Below are 20,141 nucleotides of genomic sequence, written 5' to 3' on the forward strand. Positions count from 1 at the left end.
AAGCAATTTGTTGCAAATATAATAATACTGTTTGTCTCTTATGCAATTCTTCGCTTGGCCGATTTTTCGTCTGGCCCATTTGACTTTCGTCTTCAGAAACGGGATAACGAGGTAGCGCCCAGTTTGCATAAATTTCTCTTAGAGCCGCTCAGCGCACTGGTCTTCAAGTATATGATAAACAGAATCTGTTTTTGAGACTTATACTTATGGTGTGAAGTGCAGTTCTTCGAAATTGATCCCACATCCCTACCCACTCCCGCACCCACATCATTCCCCCAATCCACTTTTGAACCCCAGCTGCGTTCACCTTACGCCCTTTCAATTAATCTAAATCTAGTCTCACTAAACCGTTTTTAGCTACAGACGAAGCTAACCGCTCGCCAGTCGTTAGAGAGCAATTTGTCCGACTTTAGTCGGTTATGTTTCACATTTTTTGTTATTTTTCGAATTTTTTGTTAGTTTAATCTTGAATTGACGTTTGTCAAAGTTGCAAATGGTTTTTGCAAGATATAATTACTTGCTATGGTCTTTTTATGAGCTTTATGCTTTGGTAAAGGAAACATTCACGAAAAATGATACTAATTTTGCAATTTTTTTCAATTTTTTTAATGAAAACTTTTGTCATTTTTTGAGCTTTTCAAGCTTCTGGGGCAATAAAACCTCCTCGAGAAGAAAGTAAGTTGCTGCATAGTTTTGGTTGGCAATGGAACGTTTTTTTTTGAGGAATTTTTATTGTGGAATTGTTTGTTTTTTTTTTAAATTTGTGAACATATACTATTTCAAGATCAACAGTGTGTATCTAAATAGTGCCAGACGTGTATGCCCTAAATCTTGAGTCTTGCGTTTTTGATTTCGATTATCAATTTCAAAAAGTCTCTATTAGGGTTTTTCCTTGCAGAGCGTATATGTCTCATAAAAATGAGAGTCCGAATTTATCCCAACAAGTCTAGTAGTCTATTAAGCGACTGGTGGTCAATCTCTATTTTATTTCTTTGGTTGTTTCAACTCGATGGAAGGCCACAAGCGTCTATCGCGGCTATTTTCCTGCAATCTGCCGGCTATGTTTCCCATTTAAGTGTTGTCAAACCATGGCTGGAGGTAGTAATCCACTAGGGGTAATCCACTAGGGGTAATCCAAATGATCGTATAGAGTCTGGGCTGGTTTTTACACGCACATTTTATGCCCTAATATTTTTTGTCTTCGTAAAAATATACTGACAACGATTTCTTCGAAGAATTCGTCAGTATATTTTTCCTAGAGGAAAATTAAAGGTGATAATATTGTTCTTACAAGGGGTGAAATGTGCGTTATCGCCCAGAAATACTGATGATCGTGATGATTCACAGGTGTTCGGTGCGCGGAAGCTGGTGTTCCCGCCGTTCATTCCGCCTCCCCCTCCAAACACAATCCGGTTCCGACCTCCACTGCCGACTTCATTGCCACCAATTGGACTAGATGGAGATGACGATTTTGACGATGATTTCGATGACTTGTCGCCCTATACATACGCCACTAGTTTGGAGGCCAAGAAGCATGAAACTGGGAAAAAACTTGAAGGAAAAGAGGAGCATAAGATGGCAGAAAGAGATTTTATTGATATGGACGAAGATCCCATGTGGGTGAGTGGTAATAGAGAGACATTTTTTATATTCCGCGCGCAGCTGTTTTTCGTGTGGCTACTATTTTTTTAATTGCTCTCAAACGAAGTTTGTAGCAATTATATTGGTTCTGTGGTCTTTTTAGGCATTTTTTCGTCTGACCCTTTTAATCGCCACCCCCCTCTCCAATGCTAGCATACCTAAGACCCAGCTGGCTACTACCGAAGCAACCCTCTCGCCGGTTTTTTTTTATAGCAATTCGGTCGCCGTTAGTCGGTTATGTTTCTGGTAATGGTTACAGTTTTATGTTCTGGTAAAATATCAACTGGTAAAATATAGCTGGCACTCAAAATTTTCCGGTAGGATAATCTGAATTGATTTTGCTTGTCTTTCTTAAACTGGAGTTGCGTCAGTAAGTGTTCTACTTGCATTGAAAATAAAGTTGGCAGTTAAGCTTTGTCTCAACGCTTTCAAACCAACGGTTTAAATTGCTGTAATCTGTTTCAGAGGCGTAAACTGGACAACAGCATAGAGGACATCAACAGCATACTTGACAGTCTGTGTCCACCTCCGCCTCCTCTTCCGACCCACCTTCCACCTTGTGATTCACCTCCACCTCCGGCAGAACCTACTCCTGATACCGTGCTTTCTCATGATGCAAATTTGAACTCTTCTGTTGAACACAAATCTAAAGGAAATGACAACCACCCAACGGCCCATGAGGCGCCTCCATCAAAATCAAATGAAAGCATACGTAAAGAGAGTGACAGTCTTCCGAAAGTTGATAAGCAGGCTGGGAAGAATGTGGATTCCTTGACTATGGGAGAAGATGATTGTGTGAAAGATGAAGAGGATGATGTTGCAGCAAGCCTTTCATGGGACCAAGAAGTGCTCAAGAAATCTCTGAAAGAGTACTTGGAGCAAGTTCAAGCTAGAAAGGTGGAACCTCGTTTCAAGTTCTGCGTCTTTTTTAGTGTTCTTAATCTAAATTGCTCTTAATCACAATTTTAAGCAGCTCGACTCAATTGTTGGCGATTTATTTATTAATTGCTCTTGAACGTAGTTCATAGCAATTATTGTAAACGTGTGTGTCTTTTTTATGCAAAATTTTCGCTTGACAATTTTGACTTTTCGAGTGACTTTTGCGCCCTTGACTTTTTGCATTTCGCGTGATCTAAAATTCTCTCTCAATAACAATTTAAAGCAACTGAACTCAATTGGCGGCAATTTAATACTAAAAGTCAAATGAAAAGTTCGCCGAAACTGGTGTCATTTTTTTACTTTAAATCTTAATAGTGGTATATGTTAACCTCTAATGTGGTTATTTGAAGCCCATTATAGAAATTCTTAGTCCCATTTAAGCTCCCCCCCCCCCCCAACTAAAGCAGGCTGCAATTGATTAGAGCTCCCACTAGTCGTTCAAGAGCAATTCTTCCGACGTTTAGTCGGTTATGTTTTTAAAGTTTAAAAAACCAACCCAAGGATGTATAATTTTGGTCCACCAGAATTTTATTTGCTGAGATTGAAAAGCTGCAACAGGATTTGGCACCCATCGAATTCAAAACTACCCCAGGAAAAAAAGTGTTTAATAGCCGCCCTCATCTTCTTAGCCGGCTAGTATAGCGCTCCTATTACAATCCAAGAACTGAATTGTATTGGTGCTCTGTCTTTTTACAATTCAAAGAGTTTGAATTGTATTGGGGAGCTGTCTTTTTTTAAAAGATCTGTTCAGAAATTTTCATGATTTTTGAAGTCAAATTGGAGTTGTGTTTTTGGTCACGCCGAAACAGGAAGTGGAGCGAAAAAGCGAGTGGTTTTGCGGCGTGAAATTTTTTGCTCCTATTTTAAAGTAGAGTGAGAAAACGGTGTTTGAACAAAATTGGCTTTCTCGCTATTGGTTTTTTGTTCACATGCGGCAATTTCAATTTGATTTTTACAGTTTTTTCGATTTTTTGGATCGGATTTTTTTCTCAATGGTTTTTCCAATCTATTCATGGTCCGTTCTAGGTCTAGTTTTCTGTTTAGTCAATGAAAATTCGTTGAATTGTACGCCAGGACTTGTTCTGCTATGTTTTTGTACTTTTGTAAGATGTTTTCACACCTTTTTTCATGACTTTGAGCTTTCAAAACGGGATAAACAGGTAAAGTTCAGTGGGCATCAAGTTTCGTTAGAGGCCCTTAGCCGCGTTAAGTAGTTCTTCAAGTACTTAGAGTGGTGAAGCTACTGGGAAGGCCGTAATTCAAGATTTCCATGTCAGTTTCAGAAGTTTTTGAGCCCAAAATGTTGCAATTTTTTCGGATTTTTTGTTGGACCAGTCTGAAATTGAGGTTTGTAAAAGTTGGTAAAGGTCTTTTGCAAGACGTAATTACTTTTTATGGCCATTTTAAGAGCTATACGATTTGCTACACCAAATATAAACAGTGTAATTTATTCTAATTTTTCAAATTTTTTCAAGTTTTATTCGAATGTTTTTGTTTCAGCTCTTTGTGCCACAATAATAGGTTATTTTATTGTTTCTAGTGATAATGGAATGGTTTTCAACTGCACGAATTTTATCAGTTTTTTTGATAAAACTTGCAGTTGTTTCCAATTTTCTGACATTAATTGTTATTATTCAAGTTTTCCATTTCCAGGGGGCAAGAAATCTCGTCTAGGATTTGCTAATAGTTTACTGCAAAATTTTTATTGGCCATGGCATAGGCCAATTTTTTCAAATATTTGAAAATTGTTGTCAATTTTTTGGTTTCTCTATCCTGAACAGCCAAAATATTTCTTTTAGGTTTTGATAATAGGTTACTGCATAGTTTCTAGTGGTAATGGGGAATGTGTTTCAAGATTTTAATATTACAAATTTTAGCGATTTTCAAATTGTAATTTTTTCTTTGGCTTCCTGAAATTTAAGTCTTTTTCCCCAGTTTGCTGCTATTGAGTTTGCTAGTATGCTATTGCAGAGTTTCTAGTGGCAACAAAATGATTGTCTGTTTTTTTAGATTGTAAATATAAGTAATTTTTTAAATAAGGCTTGCAAATTAAATTTTTTTGATTGTTTTCAAATTTTTTGATTTTTTTGTCAGTTTCTGAGTTTAACTATCTTTATTGGCCGACGAAACTTTTTAAATGTTGCAGATGAGTTACAAGACAGAACTCCACAGAGAAAAATTGAATTTGAACGTTTCTTCCAGACAAATTTTTCCTTTTCATTTGAAGCATTTTTCACATTTCTTTTTAAAGGATTTGTCATTTTTTTCAAGATTATCTACCTTTAGTGTATGATTAATCTCTTTCAAGTCTTTTGCGTAAGGTAATGGCTATATTGCATTGTGTCATAAATGGCCTTCAGGTTAAAAGCTTCAAGAGTTTTAAGAATAATTGTTTTTTTGTTTAGTTTGATACTTTTAGGTTCTTAACTTTCGAGATTTCGTCTTTTTGGCTGGGATTGTTCAATTGATCTGCTGGTCAGGTACATTAAGTCTGTTTTTCATTCAATTCCTTGGATTGTATTTCAGGACTTTGCTTTTTTTTACTTCGTCGGACTTTTTTTCGCTTTACCCATTTTGCCGCTTTTTCGACATGTTGCGTGAAATCTTTTTTTTTGACTTCTCTAGGCTAGTTTCACTCTTCTGTCATTCTGCTCAAAGTCCATTGAAACAGCAGCTGCTCAGCAAAGCAATTCAAAATTAAGAGAGTGGGTATAAAAAAATCAAAGTCAGAAATAGAAACGGGATAAACCCATAAAGCCCATTTTTAGATGCCCGGTACTTGAACTTTGTTCTCATATGTCCTAGTTACTATCTATAATGCTTATTGGTATTGATACTAGACCCTCTAGCCTCTCACTGAGAGACAGGATTTTGTTCAATTACGAAATGACATCAAAATAAATCGCACTTAAAAATGTTTATACAAAAATCAATTTTTGTTGATATTTTTTTCTTTCAATCTCTATAGAGATATGGGAATCAACGGCGGCTATTTTCCAGCAATCTGCCGGGTATTTTTAATAGCTTAGATATTATTATTATTTGCTCTCGAACGAAGCTTGACCGTTTTTTGCTTGACCGTTTTGTTCTAGAAGTTTCTTTCGACTTCACTTCCCGAGTGACATTTTCAAGCTTGAATTCTTGATTTTGCACTACATAAATTGTTCTTATTGAAAATTTCTGTTGCTAATACGCGAAAGTCTGTTGCTAAAACAAAAGCGATGGTAAGAACTGCGACTACAAGACTTTGCTAGCTGAGTGATTAATGCTTCCGTCTTTCAATCCGGAGGTCGTGGGGTTCAAACCCCATCCTTTGTGTGATTGCAACCTTTCTAGGCTAATGACCCCTCTGAAATAAATAGCCCCGCTTGTTGTTCAAGAATAATGTGTCCGACGTTAGTCGGTTTGTATTTGACCTTCTCTTGGTTTTTTTTACAATCTAAGAACTCCATTGTATTGATAAAATGTCTTGCATTTTTGCAAGATGTCTTAAATTTTTCGATAGCTTTGAGCTTTGAAAACTGGATAAACAGGTAAAATAGGGAGGTATTACAGGTAAAAAATGAGGCCTTAAGTTGCATTCGTCACCCAGCTGGCTTTAGTAGACTTTCAAGTAGTTAGTGTACTGAAGTTGCTGAGAATGCCTACATGCAAGGTGAGAAGGTCCCCTTTTGAACCCAGAATGATGTAATTTCTCCTGTTTTTGTTAATGTTCTGAGTTTCTATCACATTGGTTTTTGACAAGGTTCAGTCGAAGTGTTAATTGCGCTCAAACAAAGTTTTCAGCAATTAAGTTTTTAACTTTCTTTCTTCGAAAAGGGATGAACAGGTAAAGCCCGGAGGGCATTAAATGGCCGAGCAGCTCTTTTAGAGCTTTTTCCTTAGTAGTCACTAATTATGCGATTGACTGAATCTGTTAAAGACAATTTTATCATGTGTAGGGCGGTTCTTAATCTTAAAAGTTTGAAATCCCCTGGATCGCTTGACACCCACTAGCCCCCTCCCATTTACACTTGACCACCCCCTAATGCTAGCGCATCTCTAAGTCGCAGTTGGCTAATACCCAAGCCAGCCGGTTGGTTGAGAGCAATTCAGCTGAAGTTATTTGGTTGTTTTTCTGTATATCGATTGTTTACGACGACTTTTAACAAGAAAAAAATTTTTTTTTTTGCAAAATCGTTTATGTTTTTGCCATTTTTAACCTTTTTTTGACTTGATTTTTTTTATTTTTCTAAGCTAGTTTTATTCTTGACTAGTTTTATTCTGCTTTCAAACAGCAGTTCCTCAGCAAAGCAATCTAAATTGAACAGAATTATGAAGACGAATTCCAGAATAGAAACGGGGTAAACCCATAAAGCCCAGTTTTAGATGCCCGCTACTTGGACTTTGTTCTGATAACTCTAAGTAACCATCTCTTATGCTTAATGGTTTTGATGCTAGTCGCTGTATCCCCTCATGAAGAAACCGGAGTGTGTTTAAGTACGAAATGACATTTTCCTCTTTCAAATCGATTTTTGTTTACAATAATAGGAGGTAAGATCAACTAAGTATGCCATTTTAATTAAAGGTTATTTGAGGGTAGCTGATGAATAAGTTTTACAATATGTTCTAAATCTGAATACAAATTCTCGGCAGTTAATAAAAAGAATTAAAATTTGACTTCGGTCTTCTGGTTTTCATTTGCTTTTTGAGACTGCAGGTCTGCGAAGCTATAGCAGCTGTTTTCTGACAATATGGGTGTTATGTTCTTTCATATGAAGAACAGTGGGTTGCTTCGCTAAATTAAGTTCTACTTTCAGATACTGTGCAGTTGAAACTTGCTCAAAAACTGGAAACAACCTCTCAGAAACTGAAAATGAAATATACCCTTGAATTATTTTGTTTTTAGCTGGAAATGGACAAGAAAATCAAGCAAAAGTTTGCGGTCAGAGAAGCAGCTAAGAAAGAGGGAAAATCTAACGATCCTGACTCTAATGTGAAGTCTTTGAGAGACACTTCAGATGTTCCTTCACACAGCGGTGATAAAGGTACAGAAGTTGTTAAGAATAGTAAAAGTGACTCAAAAGCTGCAGTTTCCTTTCGAATGCCGATTGGAGATGTTGACTACACGTCTGAAGTTAGCGAATGCGATTCACTCAACAATTCCTTCTCATCGGCGAAAAGCAGTGGCGCTGTTGTCCCAGGTACAAAGGAAGGACGCAGTGATAGCAAAAAGCATTTGAATGCAAAAACTGTCGCTGCGGGAAAGACTGCTAACTTGCTGGCATCAAAGAAACCTGCTTCCACGAAGGGTTAGTTAATTAATAGCTGCGATACTACTGGCCTTCTCTTGAGGAGTATTGGTTTCCTTGAGGCTTTGATTACGACTTCAAGAGGCGTTATTGTTTTCTGTTTTTACGACTCGAAGAGGAGTATTGGCGGAGCGCCTTTTTTGATCAATATTTTTTGGATTGTATTTAAAGCGGGACATAAAAGTCAATGCCTAATTATTGAGGTCAAATTGCCGCACATATTTTTTGCCCCATTTTATTGCTCAATAACTAAGCCTCATTATTGTTAAATTTCATCGAATGCTAATGAGGCGCAAGGTAAGTCTAATTAATGTCTTGAGTTCATAGCGATGATTTGTTCATGACTTTTTTCATATTTGTTGATTGGATTAATTGCTCTCGAACAAAGTTTGAAGCAATTATTGATTGTAAAAGTCTTGGTCTTTTTACGAAACTTTTGCTTGACCATTTTGCCTTTTCGAGTGACTTTTGCGCCCTTGTCTTTTTTAGTTCGGCGTGATCTAAATTTCTCTCTCAGTCACAAGTGTCGGCAGCTGAACTCAAGTGGCGGCAGTTCAGTACTAAAAATCAAATAAAATGTCGGCGTATAGTGTTGTATAATACCCCATAATGATGTCATTTGAAGCACCATACTAATTTCAGTTACCCAACCCCTCCCCCTCAGACTCAAGTTGACTGTAGTAGATTAGAGTTCCCACTAGTTGATGGAGAGCAATTCTTCCGATGTTAATATATTTTTTTTCAATTTCAATCGGGTTTCTGGGAATCAATGGCGACATAGCACTGATGATCATTACTGTTTTAATTAGTTTTGATTAATAGTCGCCGTCAGCCTCTTATGGGCTTTTATTTAGGCGATTTCCTTTTTTATAGCGGCAAAACTGTAAGCTGAGCGGAGCTATATTACGGTGTCTTTGTTTTTTTTTGTTTCGTCGTCTGACGCTCTTTTTTTGTTTTACATTTGTTCACACAGCAAAGCTGAAAAAGTAAAAATTTCTAAACGACTGCTTCCTCTCACTAACGGCTTTTGCGTGCGTGACGTCATCTCTCTCTCTCTCTCTCTCTCTCTCTCTCTAGCAAAAGTTTTTGCGTGATTAGATTTTGATCTTGCGTGACTTATCTCACTCAATAAAATGACTTTTGCACTTTAAAACTAAGTTTAATTTGAATTAAATTAAGGTCAAAGGAACTCATATGTGTAATAAAGGTCCCGAATGAAAGGGCTTCTGCGCAATCAATTTTAAGCTTTATTAATTTATCGCTGAATGTTTTCACATAGCTCTTTGAGCGGCATCGATACCTTTTTTCGACTTATATCTGTATCTGTCGATTTTTTTTTCAATTTCGATCTGTATCTGTTTCTATCTCTATTATATGGCACACAAGCCTATTCTTTCTTAGCTCTTTCGGCAATCTGCCGGCTATGTTTTTAGTTGGCTTTATTTTTTTGTTACATCAGTCGCCACTCACGTTTGACTTCTGACTTTCCGCACTCACTGTTTCAACTAAATGAAATTAAACTTGTTCAGCAATTTTACGCAAATACTGTCAGGCTCAAAAAGAAATTAAAAACGGGATAAACCAATTAATCCCGGGACTAAGACGTAGTTGATTGACAGTGCATGAAGTTATCAATGTTCCCTAGAGTATACTGCTAATTGGTTTTACTGCTAATCCGTAAAGAGTATACTGCTAATCCCTAGAGTATACTGCTAATTGCTAATTACTTACTTCATATTATGCTTGTTGTCCCTCAATTTCCTGGCTTAATTCACCATATTAATAAAATCTAATGAACTGCGGGCCAAATTAGTACACTTTTTGACTTTTAGCCAGCCAACAGTTTTTCTATTTTTCTATCGCTTTCGATCCTAACGTTTGTCAGTGGGGTCATCGGTGGCTATTGTCCGTTAATCTGCCGGTTATGCTTGATATTTTTACATTTTGTAATGAGTTGCCGTGGTGGCAGAGATTCCTCTTGATAGTTTGAATGATCTTTTGATTTGATGAGAATCAATTTTTATATTCGCATTAAGAAAATCGAATACAGTCAATATAATATCTGACTGTTTTTTGCCCTTTTTTGGTTTTGTGTATGTTTTCTGGTCGCTTTAAGAATGATTTTGTGTCTGTTTTTTGTGGTTTTCTTAAATTATTTATCTAGATTTAATCTATGGACTGTGTTACTGAAATGAGACACTGGATTATTTCATATGGCACCGTTTTTTGTTGAAAAACAATGTAATACTTGTGTTTTTTACTCATCATTTCTTTTCTGTTTTTATGGCTTTTTGTATGTTGGGATGTGTTGGTAATACTGATTGAGCTCAGAGATGATCAGAACTTTTTCGAAAACATTTTTGGTGGATTATTTTTGGGTGAAATTTTCAGACTTTGAACTATGTCCTTGCCTGATTTTTCTTGGTAGTTTCCTTGTTTTTTTTTGGTTTGCGTAGTCACTTTGTTTAAGGCCAGTTAATTGAAAGGTTTTTTTCAGAGAGAGGACTCTTCGCGTCAATTCCGGAATTCTTCCGGTTATGTTTTTTAATTCGCTTGACCTTTTGATCACGTTTTTCGTTTTACATAAATCAGGTTTTTCGCGCTTGACTTACTTCACCTTTGATTTTAAATTTTTCACGCATTCAATTACGCAATGTTGTGGATACTATGAATAAAAAATATCCAAATCAAAAGATACGGGATAAACCGATAAAGCCCGGCCATTAAGTCATTGCGAATTAGGTTATCAAAGTTCATTAGAGTTTTTGCTAGCTCAATATTGTATTAAGCTTATTAGCTTTCAGTTTAGAAGCTGAATTAAGTATAGTTTCAGAATCCAACTGAAACTGCACGCCAAATAAGAACCTTTTTCGACACTAAAAAAAGTTCGGTCAATTTATCTTTTTTTACTTTTTCTATTTTAATCCCGATGTGCATCAAGTGCGTCAACGGTGGCTATTTTCCGTCAATTTGCCGGCTATGTTTGATTTGGAGTGCATTTGCAGAAATTTAAAAAATAACTTTCTTTGATTCAGTGTATGTTTTTTGGTCGCTTTAAGAATGATTTTGTGTCTGTTTGTGGTTTTCGTAAATTATTTATTTAGATTTAATCTATGGACTGTGTTACAGAAATGAGACACTGGATTATTTCATATGGCACCGTTTTTTGTTGAAAAACAATGTAATACTTGTGTTTTTTACTCATCATTTCTTTTCTGTTTTTATGGCTTTTTGTATGTTGGGATGTGTTGGTAATACTGATTGAGCTCAGAGATGATCAGAACTTTTTCGAAAGCCTTTTTGGTGGATTATTTTTGGGTGAAATTTTCAGACTTTGAACTATGACCGAGCCTGATTTTTCTCGGTAGTTTCCTTGTTTTTTTTTGGTTTGCGTACTCACTTTGTTTAAGGCCAGTTAATTGAAAGGTTTTTTACAGAGAGAGGACTCTTCGCGTCAATTCCGGAATTCTTCCGGGTATGGTTTTTAATTCGCTTTACCTTTTGATCACGTTTTTGCGTTTTACATAAATCAGGTTTTTCGCGCTTGACTTACTTCACCCTTGATTTTAAATTTTTCACGCATTCAATTACGCAATGTTGTGGATACTATGAATAAAAAATATCCAAATCAAAAGATACGGGATAAACCGATAAAGCCCGGCCATTAAGTCATTGCGAATTAGGTTATCAAAGTTCATTGGAGTGTTTGCTAGCTCAAATTTGTATTAAGCTTATTAGCTTTCAGTTTAGAAGCTGAATTAAGTATAGTTTCAGAATCCAACTGAAACTGCACGCCAAATAAGAGATTTTTTCGACACTAAAAAAAGTTCGCTCAATTTATCTTTTTTTACTTTTTCTATTTTAATCCCGATGTGCATCAAGCGCGTCAACGGTGGCTATTTTCCGTCAATTTGCCGGCTGTGTTTGATTTGGAGTGCATTTGCAGAAATTTAAAAAATAACTTTCTTTGATTCAGTGTATGTTTTTTGGTCGCTTTAAGAATGATTTTGTGTCTGTTTGTGGTTTTCTTAAATTATTTATCTAGATTTAATCTATGGACTGTGTTACTGAAATGAGACACTGGATTATTTCATATGGCACCGTTTTTTGTTGAAAAACATTGTAATACTTGTGTTTTTTACTCATCATTTCTTTTCTGTTTTTATGGCTTTTTGTATGTCGGGATGTGTTGGTAATACTGATTGAGCTCAGAGATGATCAGAACTTTTTCGAAAACATTTTTGGTGGATTATTTTTGGGTGAAATTTTCAGACTTTGAACTATGTCCGAGCCTGATTTTTCTTGGTAGTTTCCTTGTTTTTTTTGGTTTGCGTAGTCACTTTGTTTAAGGCCAGTTAATTGAAAGGTTTTTTTTCAGAGAGAGGACTCTTCGCGTCAATTACAGAATTCTTCCGGTTATGGTTTTTAATTCGCTTTACCTTTTGATCACGTTTTTCGTTTTACATAAATCAGGTTTTTCGCGCTTGACTTACTTCACCCTTGATTTTAAATTTTTCACGCATTCAATTACGCAATGTTGTGGATTCTATGAATAAAAAAATATCCAAATCAAAAGATACGGGATAAACCGATAAAGCCCGGCCATTAAGTCATTGCGAATTAGGTTATCAAAGTTCATTAGAGTATTTGCTAGCTCAAATTTGTATTAAGCTTATTAGCTTTCAGTTTAGAAGCTGAATTAAGTATAGTTTCAGAATCCAACTGAAACTGCACGCCAAATAAGAACCTTTTTCGACACTAAAAAAAAGTTCGGTCAATTTATCTTTTTTTACTTTTTCTATTTTAATCCCGATGTGCATCAAGCGCGTCAACGGTGGCTATTTTCCGTCAATTTGCCGGCTATGTTTGATTTGGAGTGCATTTGCAGAAATTTAAAAAATAACTTCTTTGATTCAGTGTATGTTTTGTGGTCGCTTTAAGAATGATTTTGTGTCTGTTTTTTGTGGTTTTCTTAAATTATTTATCTAGATTTAATCTATGGACTGTGTTACTGAAATGAGACACTGGATTATTTCATATGGCACCGTTTTTTGTTGAAAAACAATGTAATACTTGTGTTTTTTACTCATCATTTCTTTTCTGTTTTTATGGCTTTTTGTATGTTGGGATGTGTTGGTAATACTGATTGAGCTCAGAGATGATCAGAACTTTTTCGAAAACATTTTTGGTGGATTATTTTTGGGTGAAATTTTCAGACTTTGAACTATGTCCGAGCCTGATTTTTCTTGGTAGTTTCTTTGTTTTTTTTTGGTTTGCGTAGTCACTTTGTTTAAGGCCAGTTAATTGAAAGGTTTTTTTTCAGAGAGAGGACTCTTCGCGTCAATTCCGGAATTCTTCCGGTTATGGTTTTTAATTCGCTTTACCTTTTGATCACGTTTTTCGTTTTACATAAATCAGGTTTTTCGCGCTTGACTTACTTCACCCCTGATTTTAAATTTTTCACGCATTCAATTACGCAATGTTTTGGATACTATGAATAAAAAATATCCAAATCAAAAGATACGGGATAAACCGATAAAGCCCGGCCATTAAGTCATTGCGAATTAGGTTATCAAAGGTCATTAGAGTGTTTGCTAGCTCAAATTTGTATTAAGCTTATTAGCTTTCAGTTTAGAAGCTGCAATCAGTATAGTTTCAGAATCCAACTGAAACTGCACGCCAAATAAGAACCTTTTTTGACACTAAAAAAATTTCGGTCAATTTATCTTTTTTTACTTGTTCTATTTTAATCCCGATGTGCATCAAGCGCGTCAACGGTGGCTATTTTCCGTCAATTTGCCGGCTATGTTTGATTTGGAGTGCATTTGCAGAAATTTAAAAAATAACTTTCTTTGATTCAGTTAAATGAAAAATAAAGATTAAAGAGGTTTGTTGGCTGCGGTCAGTCATTCTTTTTAATGTCGAGTCGGTTCTAGGGGCTTCCGGTTTTCTTATATGTGGGTCAGCAAAAAAGAATCAAGAATTTCAGGGTTGATGAGTAAAATTTGTACAAAATATTTTGTTTGCAATTTCCAAAAGTGGACAAAAATAAATTTGGATGTTTTGCTCATACCTTCTTTTGAAATTGAACGAGAAAATAGCTGTGAAAATATTTCCGCAAAACGAGCGAAAATTTTAACCTGTGTTGCTTTTTCTAACTTTTTTCTGTTATTTTTTTAAGTCTCAAAATTTTTGTAGACTGAAATAATTTTTTCATGTTTTGATAGCGTTTCACGCTAATTTGAAGTTTTTGAGACCTCTATGTGGATTTTTAGGCTATATAAAGAGAGTTTTGGTCCATTGCCTTGTTTTTTGCTTTCATTGGTAACTGAATTGAAACCTAATGCTGGTTTCTATGTTGCATTACGAATTGAACTACGAATTGAACCGCTACAAAGGACTTTCTATAAAATGTGACCAGAAGTTAGTTTTATACATTAGTAGTAATAGTTAAGCAAGAGTGGGGGGGGGGGGGGTAAAAGGAAGTACCTATGTATTAACATTAGGTATAGCCTCCTACCCTCCAATTTCCAAAGATGTACCTCCTCACAGCATGACTCACCGGTATTTTCGTAGTCACTTTTGTCCATTTTTTCTTGTCAATATTTTGTTTACAAAGGATTAAGTTTTACTGTAGCGTGAGAAAAGATTGTTTTAGTTATTAGGGGATTAAGTGCTTGTAGTGATTTAAATGAACTAAGATGAGAAACTCATATAGATAAACAGTGTGTTTTAATTAAAAATTATTGAATTGATCATTTTTGTGTGGGTGTTAATAAATGACATACTGTTATGATAGATGGCTCATACTGTGTGGGGGTGAGAATTTGGTTAAAAAAATGTAAAAGTTTTGGTGTGAGTTAATCTCCGAGCATTAATCCATGCACACTTGTGTATTTGGGATGAGTATAAATAGCTGCAACACAAAATCACATTTCATTCTGGTTCTTTTGTTAAGAAAATTGTTGTTGAATTTTTGCTAAAAATGAGTTTGCCAACTACACCTATCAAGGAGGAACCAGTCTCTGACTGGGAAGGTTCTCCTCCCACTCCCAAATTCAGAGGGCCTCAAATGGCTAAGAGAACCGGGGGCCGTCCCGGTGTTCGCAAACAAGTAGCCAAACGCACTGGCCGAGCAGTTAAATATAGAAACTGCAAGGCCATTTCCAAGGTGCTCAACAAGAACTTAGCTGATCTGGATCTGATTTAGATCAGCCTAAAAATAAAAAACTAAAAAGAAAAAAAAACCAAAAAAAAATAACAAAAGAACCAGACGGTTCACAAAAAACCAAAAACATAAACAAACCCCAAAGTCGCTGGTTCGACTTACCCCTAGTGATTTGATTATCTGTACAGAATAAAAAAATATCTGACAATAATCAAACTACTATGTGTAGTCGAAAATGAAAATTGGGAAAAATTACAAGTGAGTATTTCTGTTTTATATTTCAAAAGTCTTTCGACATACTCGCAGCAGTTTGGTGTTCTATACAGAAAAACAAAATATCTGACAGAATCCAATCTGCTAAGTGTATTCGAAAATGAAATGTGCATAATTTAGAGCTGAATACATTTGTGTTTTAAGTTTAGAGTTTCAAAATTTTTCATAATAGATGTTAGTTGTTGAATACAGTTTATTCCTGATGAATGGTATCATTCTAAGGATGATGTGGGGGTACAATAGGTGTCAAAATTCGGAAAACATGGGTTTTTTAATGGAAAGAAAATAGTTTCATTAGGGCTTCTGGACATTGATGGCTGAAGGTTTTCTGCGAGTCTGAAAGCCACTTAGAGTATATGTGATATGCGCTATGTGTCAACTCCCGTCTTACCTATCACATATACCCATGCAACTATCAGACTCTATATAGAAAACCCCGCCGGCTAATGCTCGCCAATGTACACCAGATTTTCAGCCGAGAAACCATTGAACAACACAAGAGGACCCCACCCGGGATCGAACCCGGGACCCCCGGATGGGAGTCTCAGATACTACCACTGAACCATTGGTACTTGTGATGACTTAGATTTTAATCATAATTATAATGGATTATAACGTAATCACATCCTATTTCATTAACACAAAATCAGTTTTAGCAAAAGAGGATCCCACCCGGACTCGAACCCCGGATGAAAAATGTAGAGAATTAAGTGTAATTTACAACTTATTTGAGTCTCAAATTTAACAAAGGAAGACAATGTTTCCCGCAGCTTAATAAAATTTCGTTTGTAAAAAAGATAAGAAGTTGAATTTCTTAATAACTACTCATTTCGAACCAGCATGAAACTCAATTTATTCTCACGACAGAGATTAGCAAAATAAAACCTTAACAATCTATTTCGGTCATTTACCTTTTCTCATATTACACTTTACTAATGTCAAAGACGTAGCTCACAGCATGATACCCACGCTGTTCACACGAAAAGGATTAGCAAGACTATGACTTAGCAACAAAATAATAAGGTCATTTACCTTTTCCCTTATTTATTACACTTCTCTAATTTTAAATTCCATTAATGTACTTCACAGCACGATACCCAAGCTGTTCACACGAGGGGGATTAGCAAGATAGTGCCTTAACAACAAATCAGTACGGTCATTTACCTTTTCTCATACTACACTTTACTAATGTCAAATTCCAAAGATATTCCTCACAGCATGATACCCAAGCTGTTCTCACGAAAGGGATTAGCAAGATAATCTCTTAGTAAGGTCATTTACCTTTTCACATATTACACTTTGAAAATGTCAATTGACAATAATATACCTCACAGCACGATACCCAAGCTGTTCTCACGAAAAGGATTAGCAAGATAATCTCTTAACAATTCAGTAAGGTCATTTACCCCTTACAATATTACCCTTTACTAATGTCAATTACCAAAGATGTACCTCACAGCATGATACCCAAGCTGTTCTCACGAAAAGGATTAGCAATATAATCCATCAATAACAAATTAGTTTGGATTACTCATTCATTCGCCACTACTCCTATTCATTATTTCAAAACAAATTCTAAAAATCAGTTGGTCAAAATTCTAATTTAATTTAACTTTCTGTTTTCAGATAGACTTTGTTTCTTTCTCGTTGTTGACAGTTTCAATTTATCTTTTTGTTTTCAGATAGACTTTGTTTCTTTCTCCTTATTAACAGTTTCAAGTTGAACACTTGCAGTGTTGAAGCGGGTAAGCAAACAAATTTAACTAATAGAAATCTTGATTTGTTCCTGTATTAAAACTGAACCATTTTAGCCAGCCAAAATTTCCCCCAACAGTAGATAACGCAACACTTCACTTCACATCTAAATCCAAATACAAACAGGTAAGTTTGCTCAAATTTAACTAATAGAAATCTTAGTCTGTTCCTGTATTTAAACTGAACCATTTTAGCCTGCCAAAATTTTCCCTCAACAGTAGATAACGCAACACTTCACATCACCTCTAAATCCAAAAACAAACAGGTAAGTTTTCTTTTAATAAAATCTGTTTTCGGGAGGTAAGATTAAGGTTGTTTGTAGAATGGACCTCAAAATTGTATCAAAGGGAACGAATCAGCGAATCAATCTTTTTCTTCCCATTTATTCGAACGGGTTCTGGTAATCGAAAATAAAGTAAATGGGCAATGGATAGCCGAGGAACGTTCTATTCTGCCTCGCGCAATTTTCGAAGACTTTAGTATGATAAAGCACGGAGGTGAATTCGTATTACCTCACAGCGAAGTGGTTCCTGACTTCCACTCAGTTGAACTGGAACCAGTAGGACTCCAAGTAAAAGATTGTAAGAACCTAACTGACGTACCAAAACAAGTTCGCGAGAAATTTATGGATTACGAACTGAGCTGCCAACCTATGTACGAAAATCAGTTAGGACACCTTAGGGACCGCGAACTTTATGAAGCTTTGTGGCAACTTGACAATGACTCTCCGTTAACTGTTACGCCACCTCCGTCATTTCCAAATGAAATCAGGTCCTCTGTTTTGGAGGCTCCACGTAAACGTCGACAGAAGTTGAATAAATCAGAAACAGATTCCAACGATGAAGACGTTGAGTTTGTCATCCCTGCTAAGAAATCGATCAGTCGAAAACTCTTTTAAAGATTTTCGTGGACAAACTTTTCAGAAATTTTGGATAATCATTTTTCAATTTTGGATTCTGTTATAGTGAAAACTTTCATCATGTTTTTTGAGAATTTCTAATACCTATTATGAATTAATTCTGAATTAATTCTTTGTGAAAAACTTATTTTTTCCAAAGAGTTTAATAATAAAAAGACAGCAAAGAAGGGCACATTTTAGTATTATTTCCAAAACAATTTCTGGAGTTTGAAAACAGTAGAGAGGACAGCAGTACTCACACAAACTTTCATTTTCCCTTTTAACAATTAAAAAATCAGTTTAATAATTGTGGATTTTATTTTCAATTTTAACATTTACGTTCATTTTCACTTTTCAATTCCGTGCAAACGTTCGCAGATTTCAAGCAACAAATGCTTAATTTGCTCTGTTTTTTAGAGAAAATGCCCAGAAGTTCTAACCCAAAGGAACAGTGCTCTTCCTGCAATAAGCTTATTATGAAATCCAATATGAGCAGACATCAGAAGCTTCACGCAAAAAAATGTTCACAATGCTCACAGTCATTTCCGGACGACGAGAAACTGCAGCGTCACATTGCTTCTGTACATTCACCGTCTCTGGTTATCAAGAAGAAGTTTTCTTGTAGCAGCTGTTCCTTATCCTTCTCTACTTATTATCAACTTCTGCATCACAAGCGAAACAGTCACCAACGTTCAATACCTAGCACCTACGAGGAAGTTGACTTATCTATCTATGGAGAGTCTCCCGCTCTACATAGTGAACTTCAAACGGTTCAACACTTTCTGCGAGACTCAGTTCTTGAATTGTCCAGAAAGAAAGTTCACAACTTCAAAATAATGGAGATCAACCATGAAACAGTGATTGAAAAATTGGATTGTGTTTACAACGAGTTACCCAGTTCAGCTAAAATCAATATTTCATTTGGGTTCGTTCTGCAGAGTGTGCAAAATCCTGAAGAATTTCGCTACTACTACGCAGCAGATAACAACCCCGTATTCTTAAATCCTGTGGTCCTCTCTGACGTTTCAGATCTCAATTATATCAAATCAATGCTGAGGAAAGATGAAATTTTACCAAATCTAAGCAATCAACGTCCAGACACAAAGTGGAAGTTTTATTGCGTTACAAATGTCACTTTCTTTGTATTTCTCCTCAGTGGTGTTCCGCTAGGATGCATAGAACAATCAATTCCATCATCATTACTGAGGAATCCAATAGTTAAATGTTTTGTGTCTGACTGTGAAAAAAGACCTTACCAAGACAATTTGTGTATGTTCCGTGCATTGGCCTACGAATTACATGGCAGCAATGAGCTACAACAAAATACAATGGAATTGATGCAGATGTTTCTCTCAGCGACAAGGAGAGATGACGAATCCTTTCCAGGAATACATGAAGACGATATTCCTGTTCTTGAGGCTCTAGTTGACAGAAATATTCAAGTTTACTCAATATTTTTTGACGAACAATCGGAAATGCTTGCTGAACTTACTCGTCGCTCCTCGATGAAACGTTCAAAGACAACTTCATTACTGAGATATGAAAATCACATTTGTTGGACAGCAGACATCAACAAATTCCTCAAAAAATTCCGATGCTACGTATGCGATCACTTTTTCGATAGATCAAATAATTTGGAAGTCCACATGAGGAATTGCTCAGAGAGAACAAAACACCACTATCCCTCAGGTGTCTATCAAATAACAGAAAATATTTTCGAGCGCTTGGAAGATGTAAATATTAATGTTCCGCAGGAGCTGAGATTGTTTTCTAATTTTATCGTATTCGATTTCGAGTCTATCACAGTCCCCGACAATACACTCAGAAACACAGAATTGACTTCGTGGATAGGAAAACATGTTCCCATTAGTGTGTCAATATCCTCGAATCTGCTCTCCGAGACCATTTTTATTTGCAACGAAGATCCGCTTCAACTAATCCGTGATTTTGTATCCAGCTTGAGTAATATAGCAGAAAAAAGCACACTTCTAATGAAGGAAATAATAATTTCGTTGGAATTGGAAGAAAAATATTTAATGACTCAATAATTTCGTGTTGGAATTGGAAGAAAAATATTGGACTGTTCGACAATTGGTTCCAGTGAAAGACAAGCAGGCACCCACCGGAGCGGAAGACCTAATTGACAACGAGGCGGAACCTGACGGAGAGGAAGATG

At 36.0% G+C, this 20,141-nt stretch overlaps 2 protein-coding genes across 3 annotated transcripts in view; both read left to right on the plus strand.

Moving 5' to 3' along the window:
• LOC142351908 (uncharacterized) overlaps nt 1-20,141 on the plus strand; it is a 438,132-nt gene that overhangs the window by 79,261 nt on the left and 338,730 nt on the right. The gene's annotated exons all lie outside the window — the stretch shown is intronic.
• The window catches only part of LOC142351693 (uncharacterized), a 127,791-nt gene that overhangs the window by 62,571 nt on the left and 45,079 nt on the right, over nt 1-20,141 (plus strand). The window contains exons 16-18 of the mRNA XM_075403835.1: nt 1,348-1,620; nt 2,107-2,538; nt 7,469-7,871. Coding sequence (XP_075259950.1) covers nt 1,348-1,620; nt 2,107-2,538; nt 7,469-7,871 — 1,108 coding nt within the window. The remainder of the gene's footprint in view (nt 1-1,347; nt 1,621-2,106; nt 2,539-7,468; nt 7,872-20,141) is intronic.

This window comes from Convolutriloba macropyga, chromosome 13, assembly GCF_964194025.1.
Source record: "Convolutriloba macropyga chromosome 13, txConMacr16.3, whole genome shotgun sequence".
Taxonomy (NCBI): domain Eukaryota; kingdom Metazoa; phylum Xenacoelomorpha; order Acoela; family Convolutidae; genus Convolutriloba; species Convolutriloba macropyga.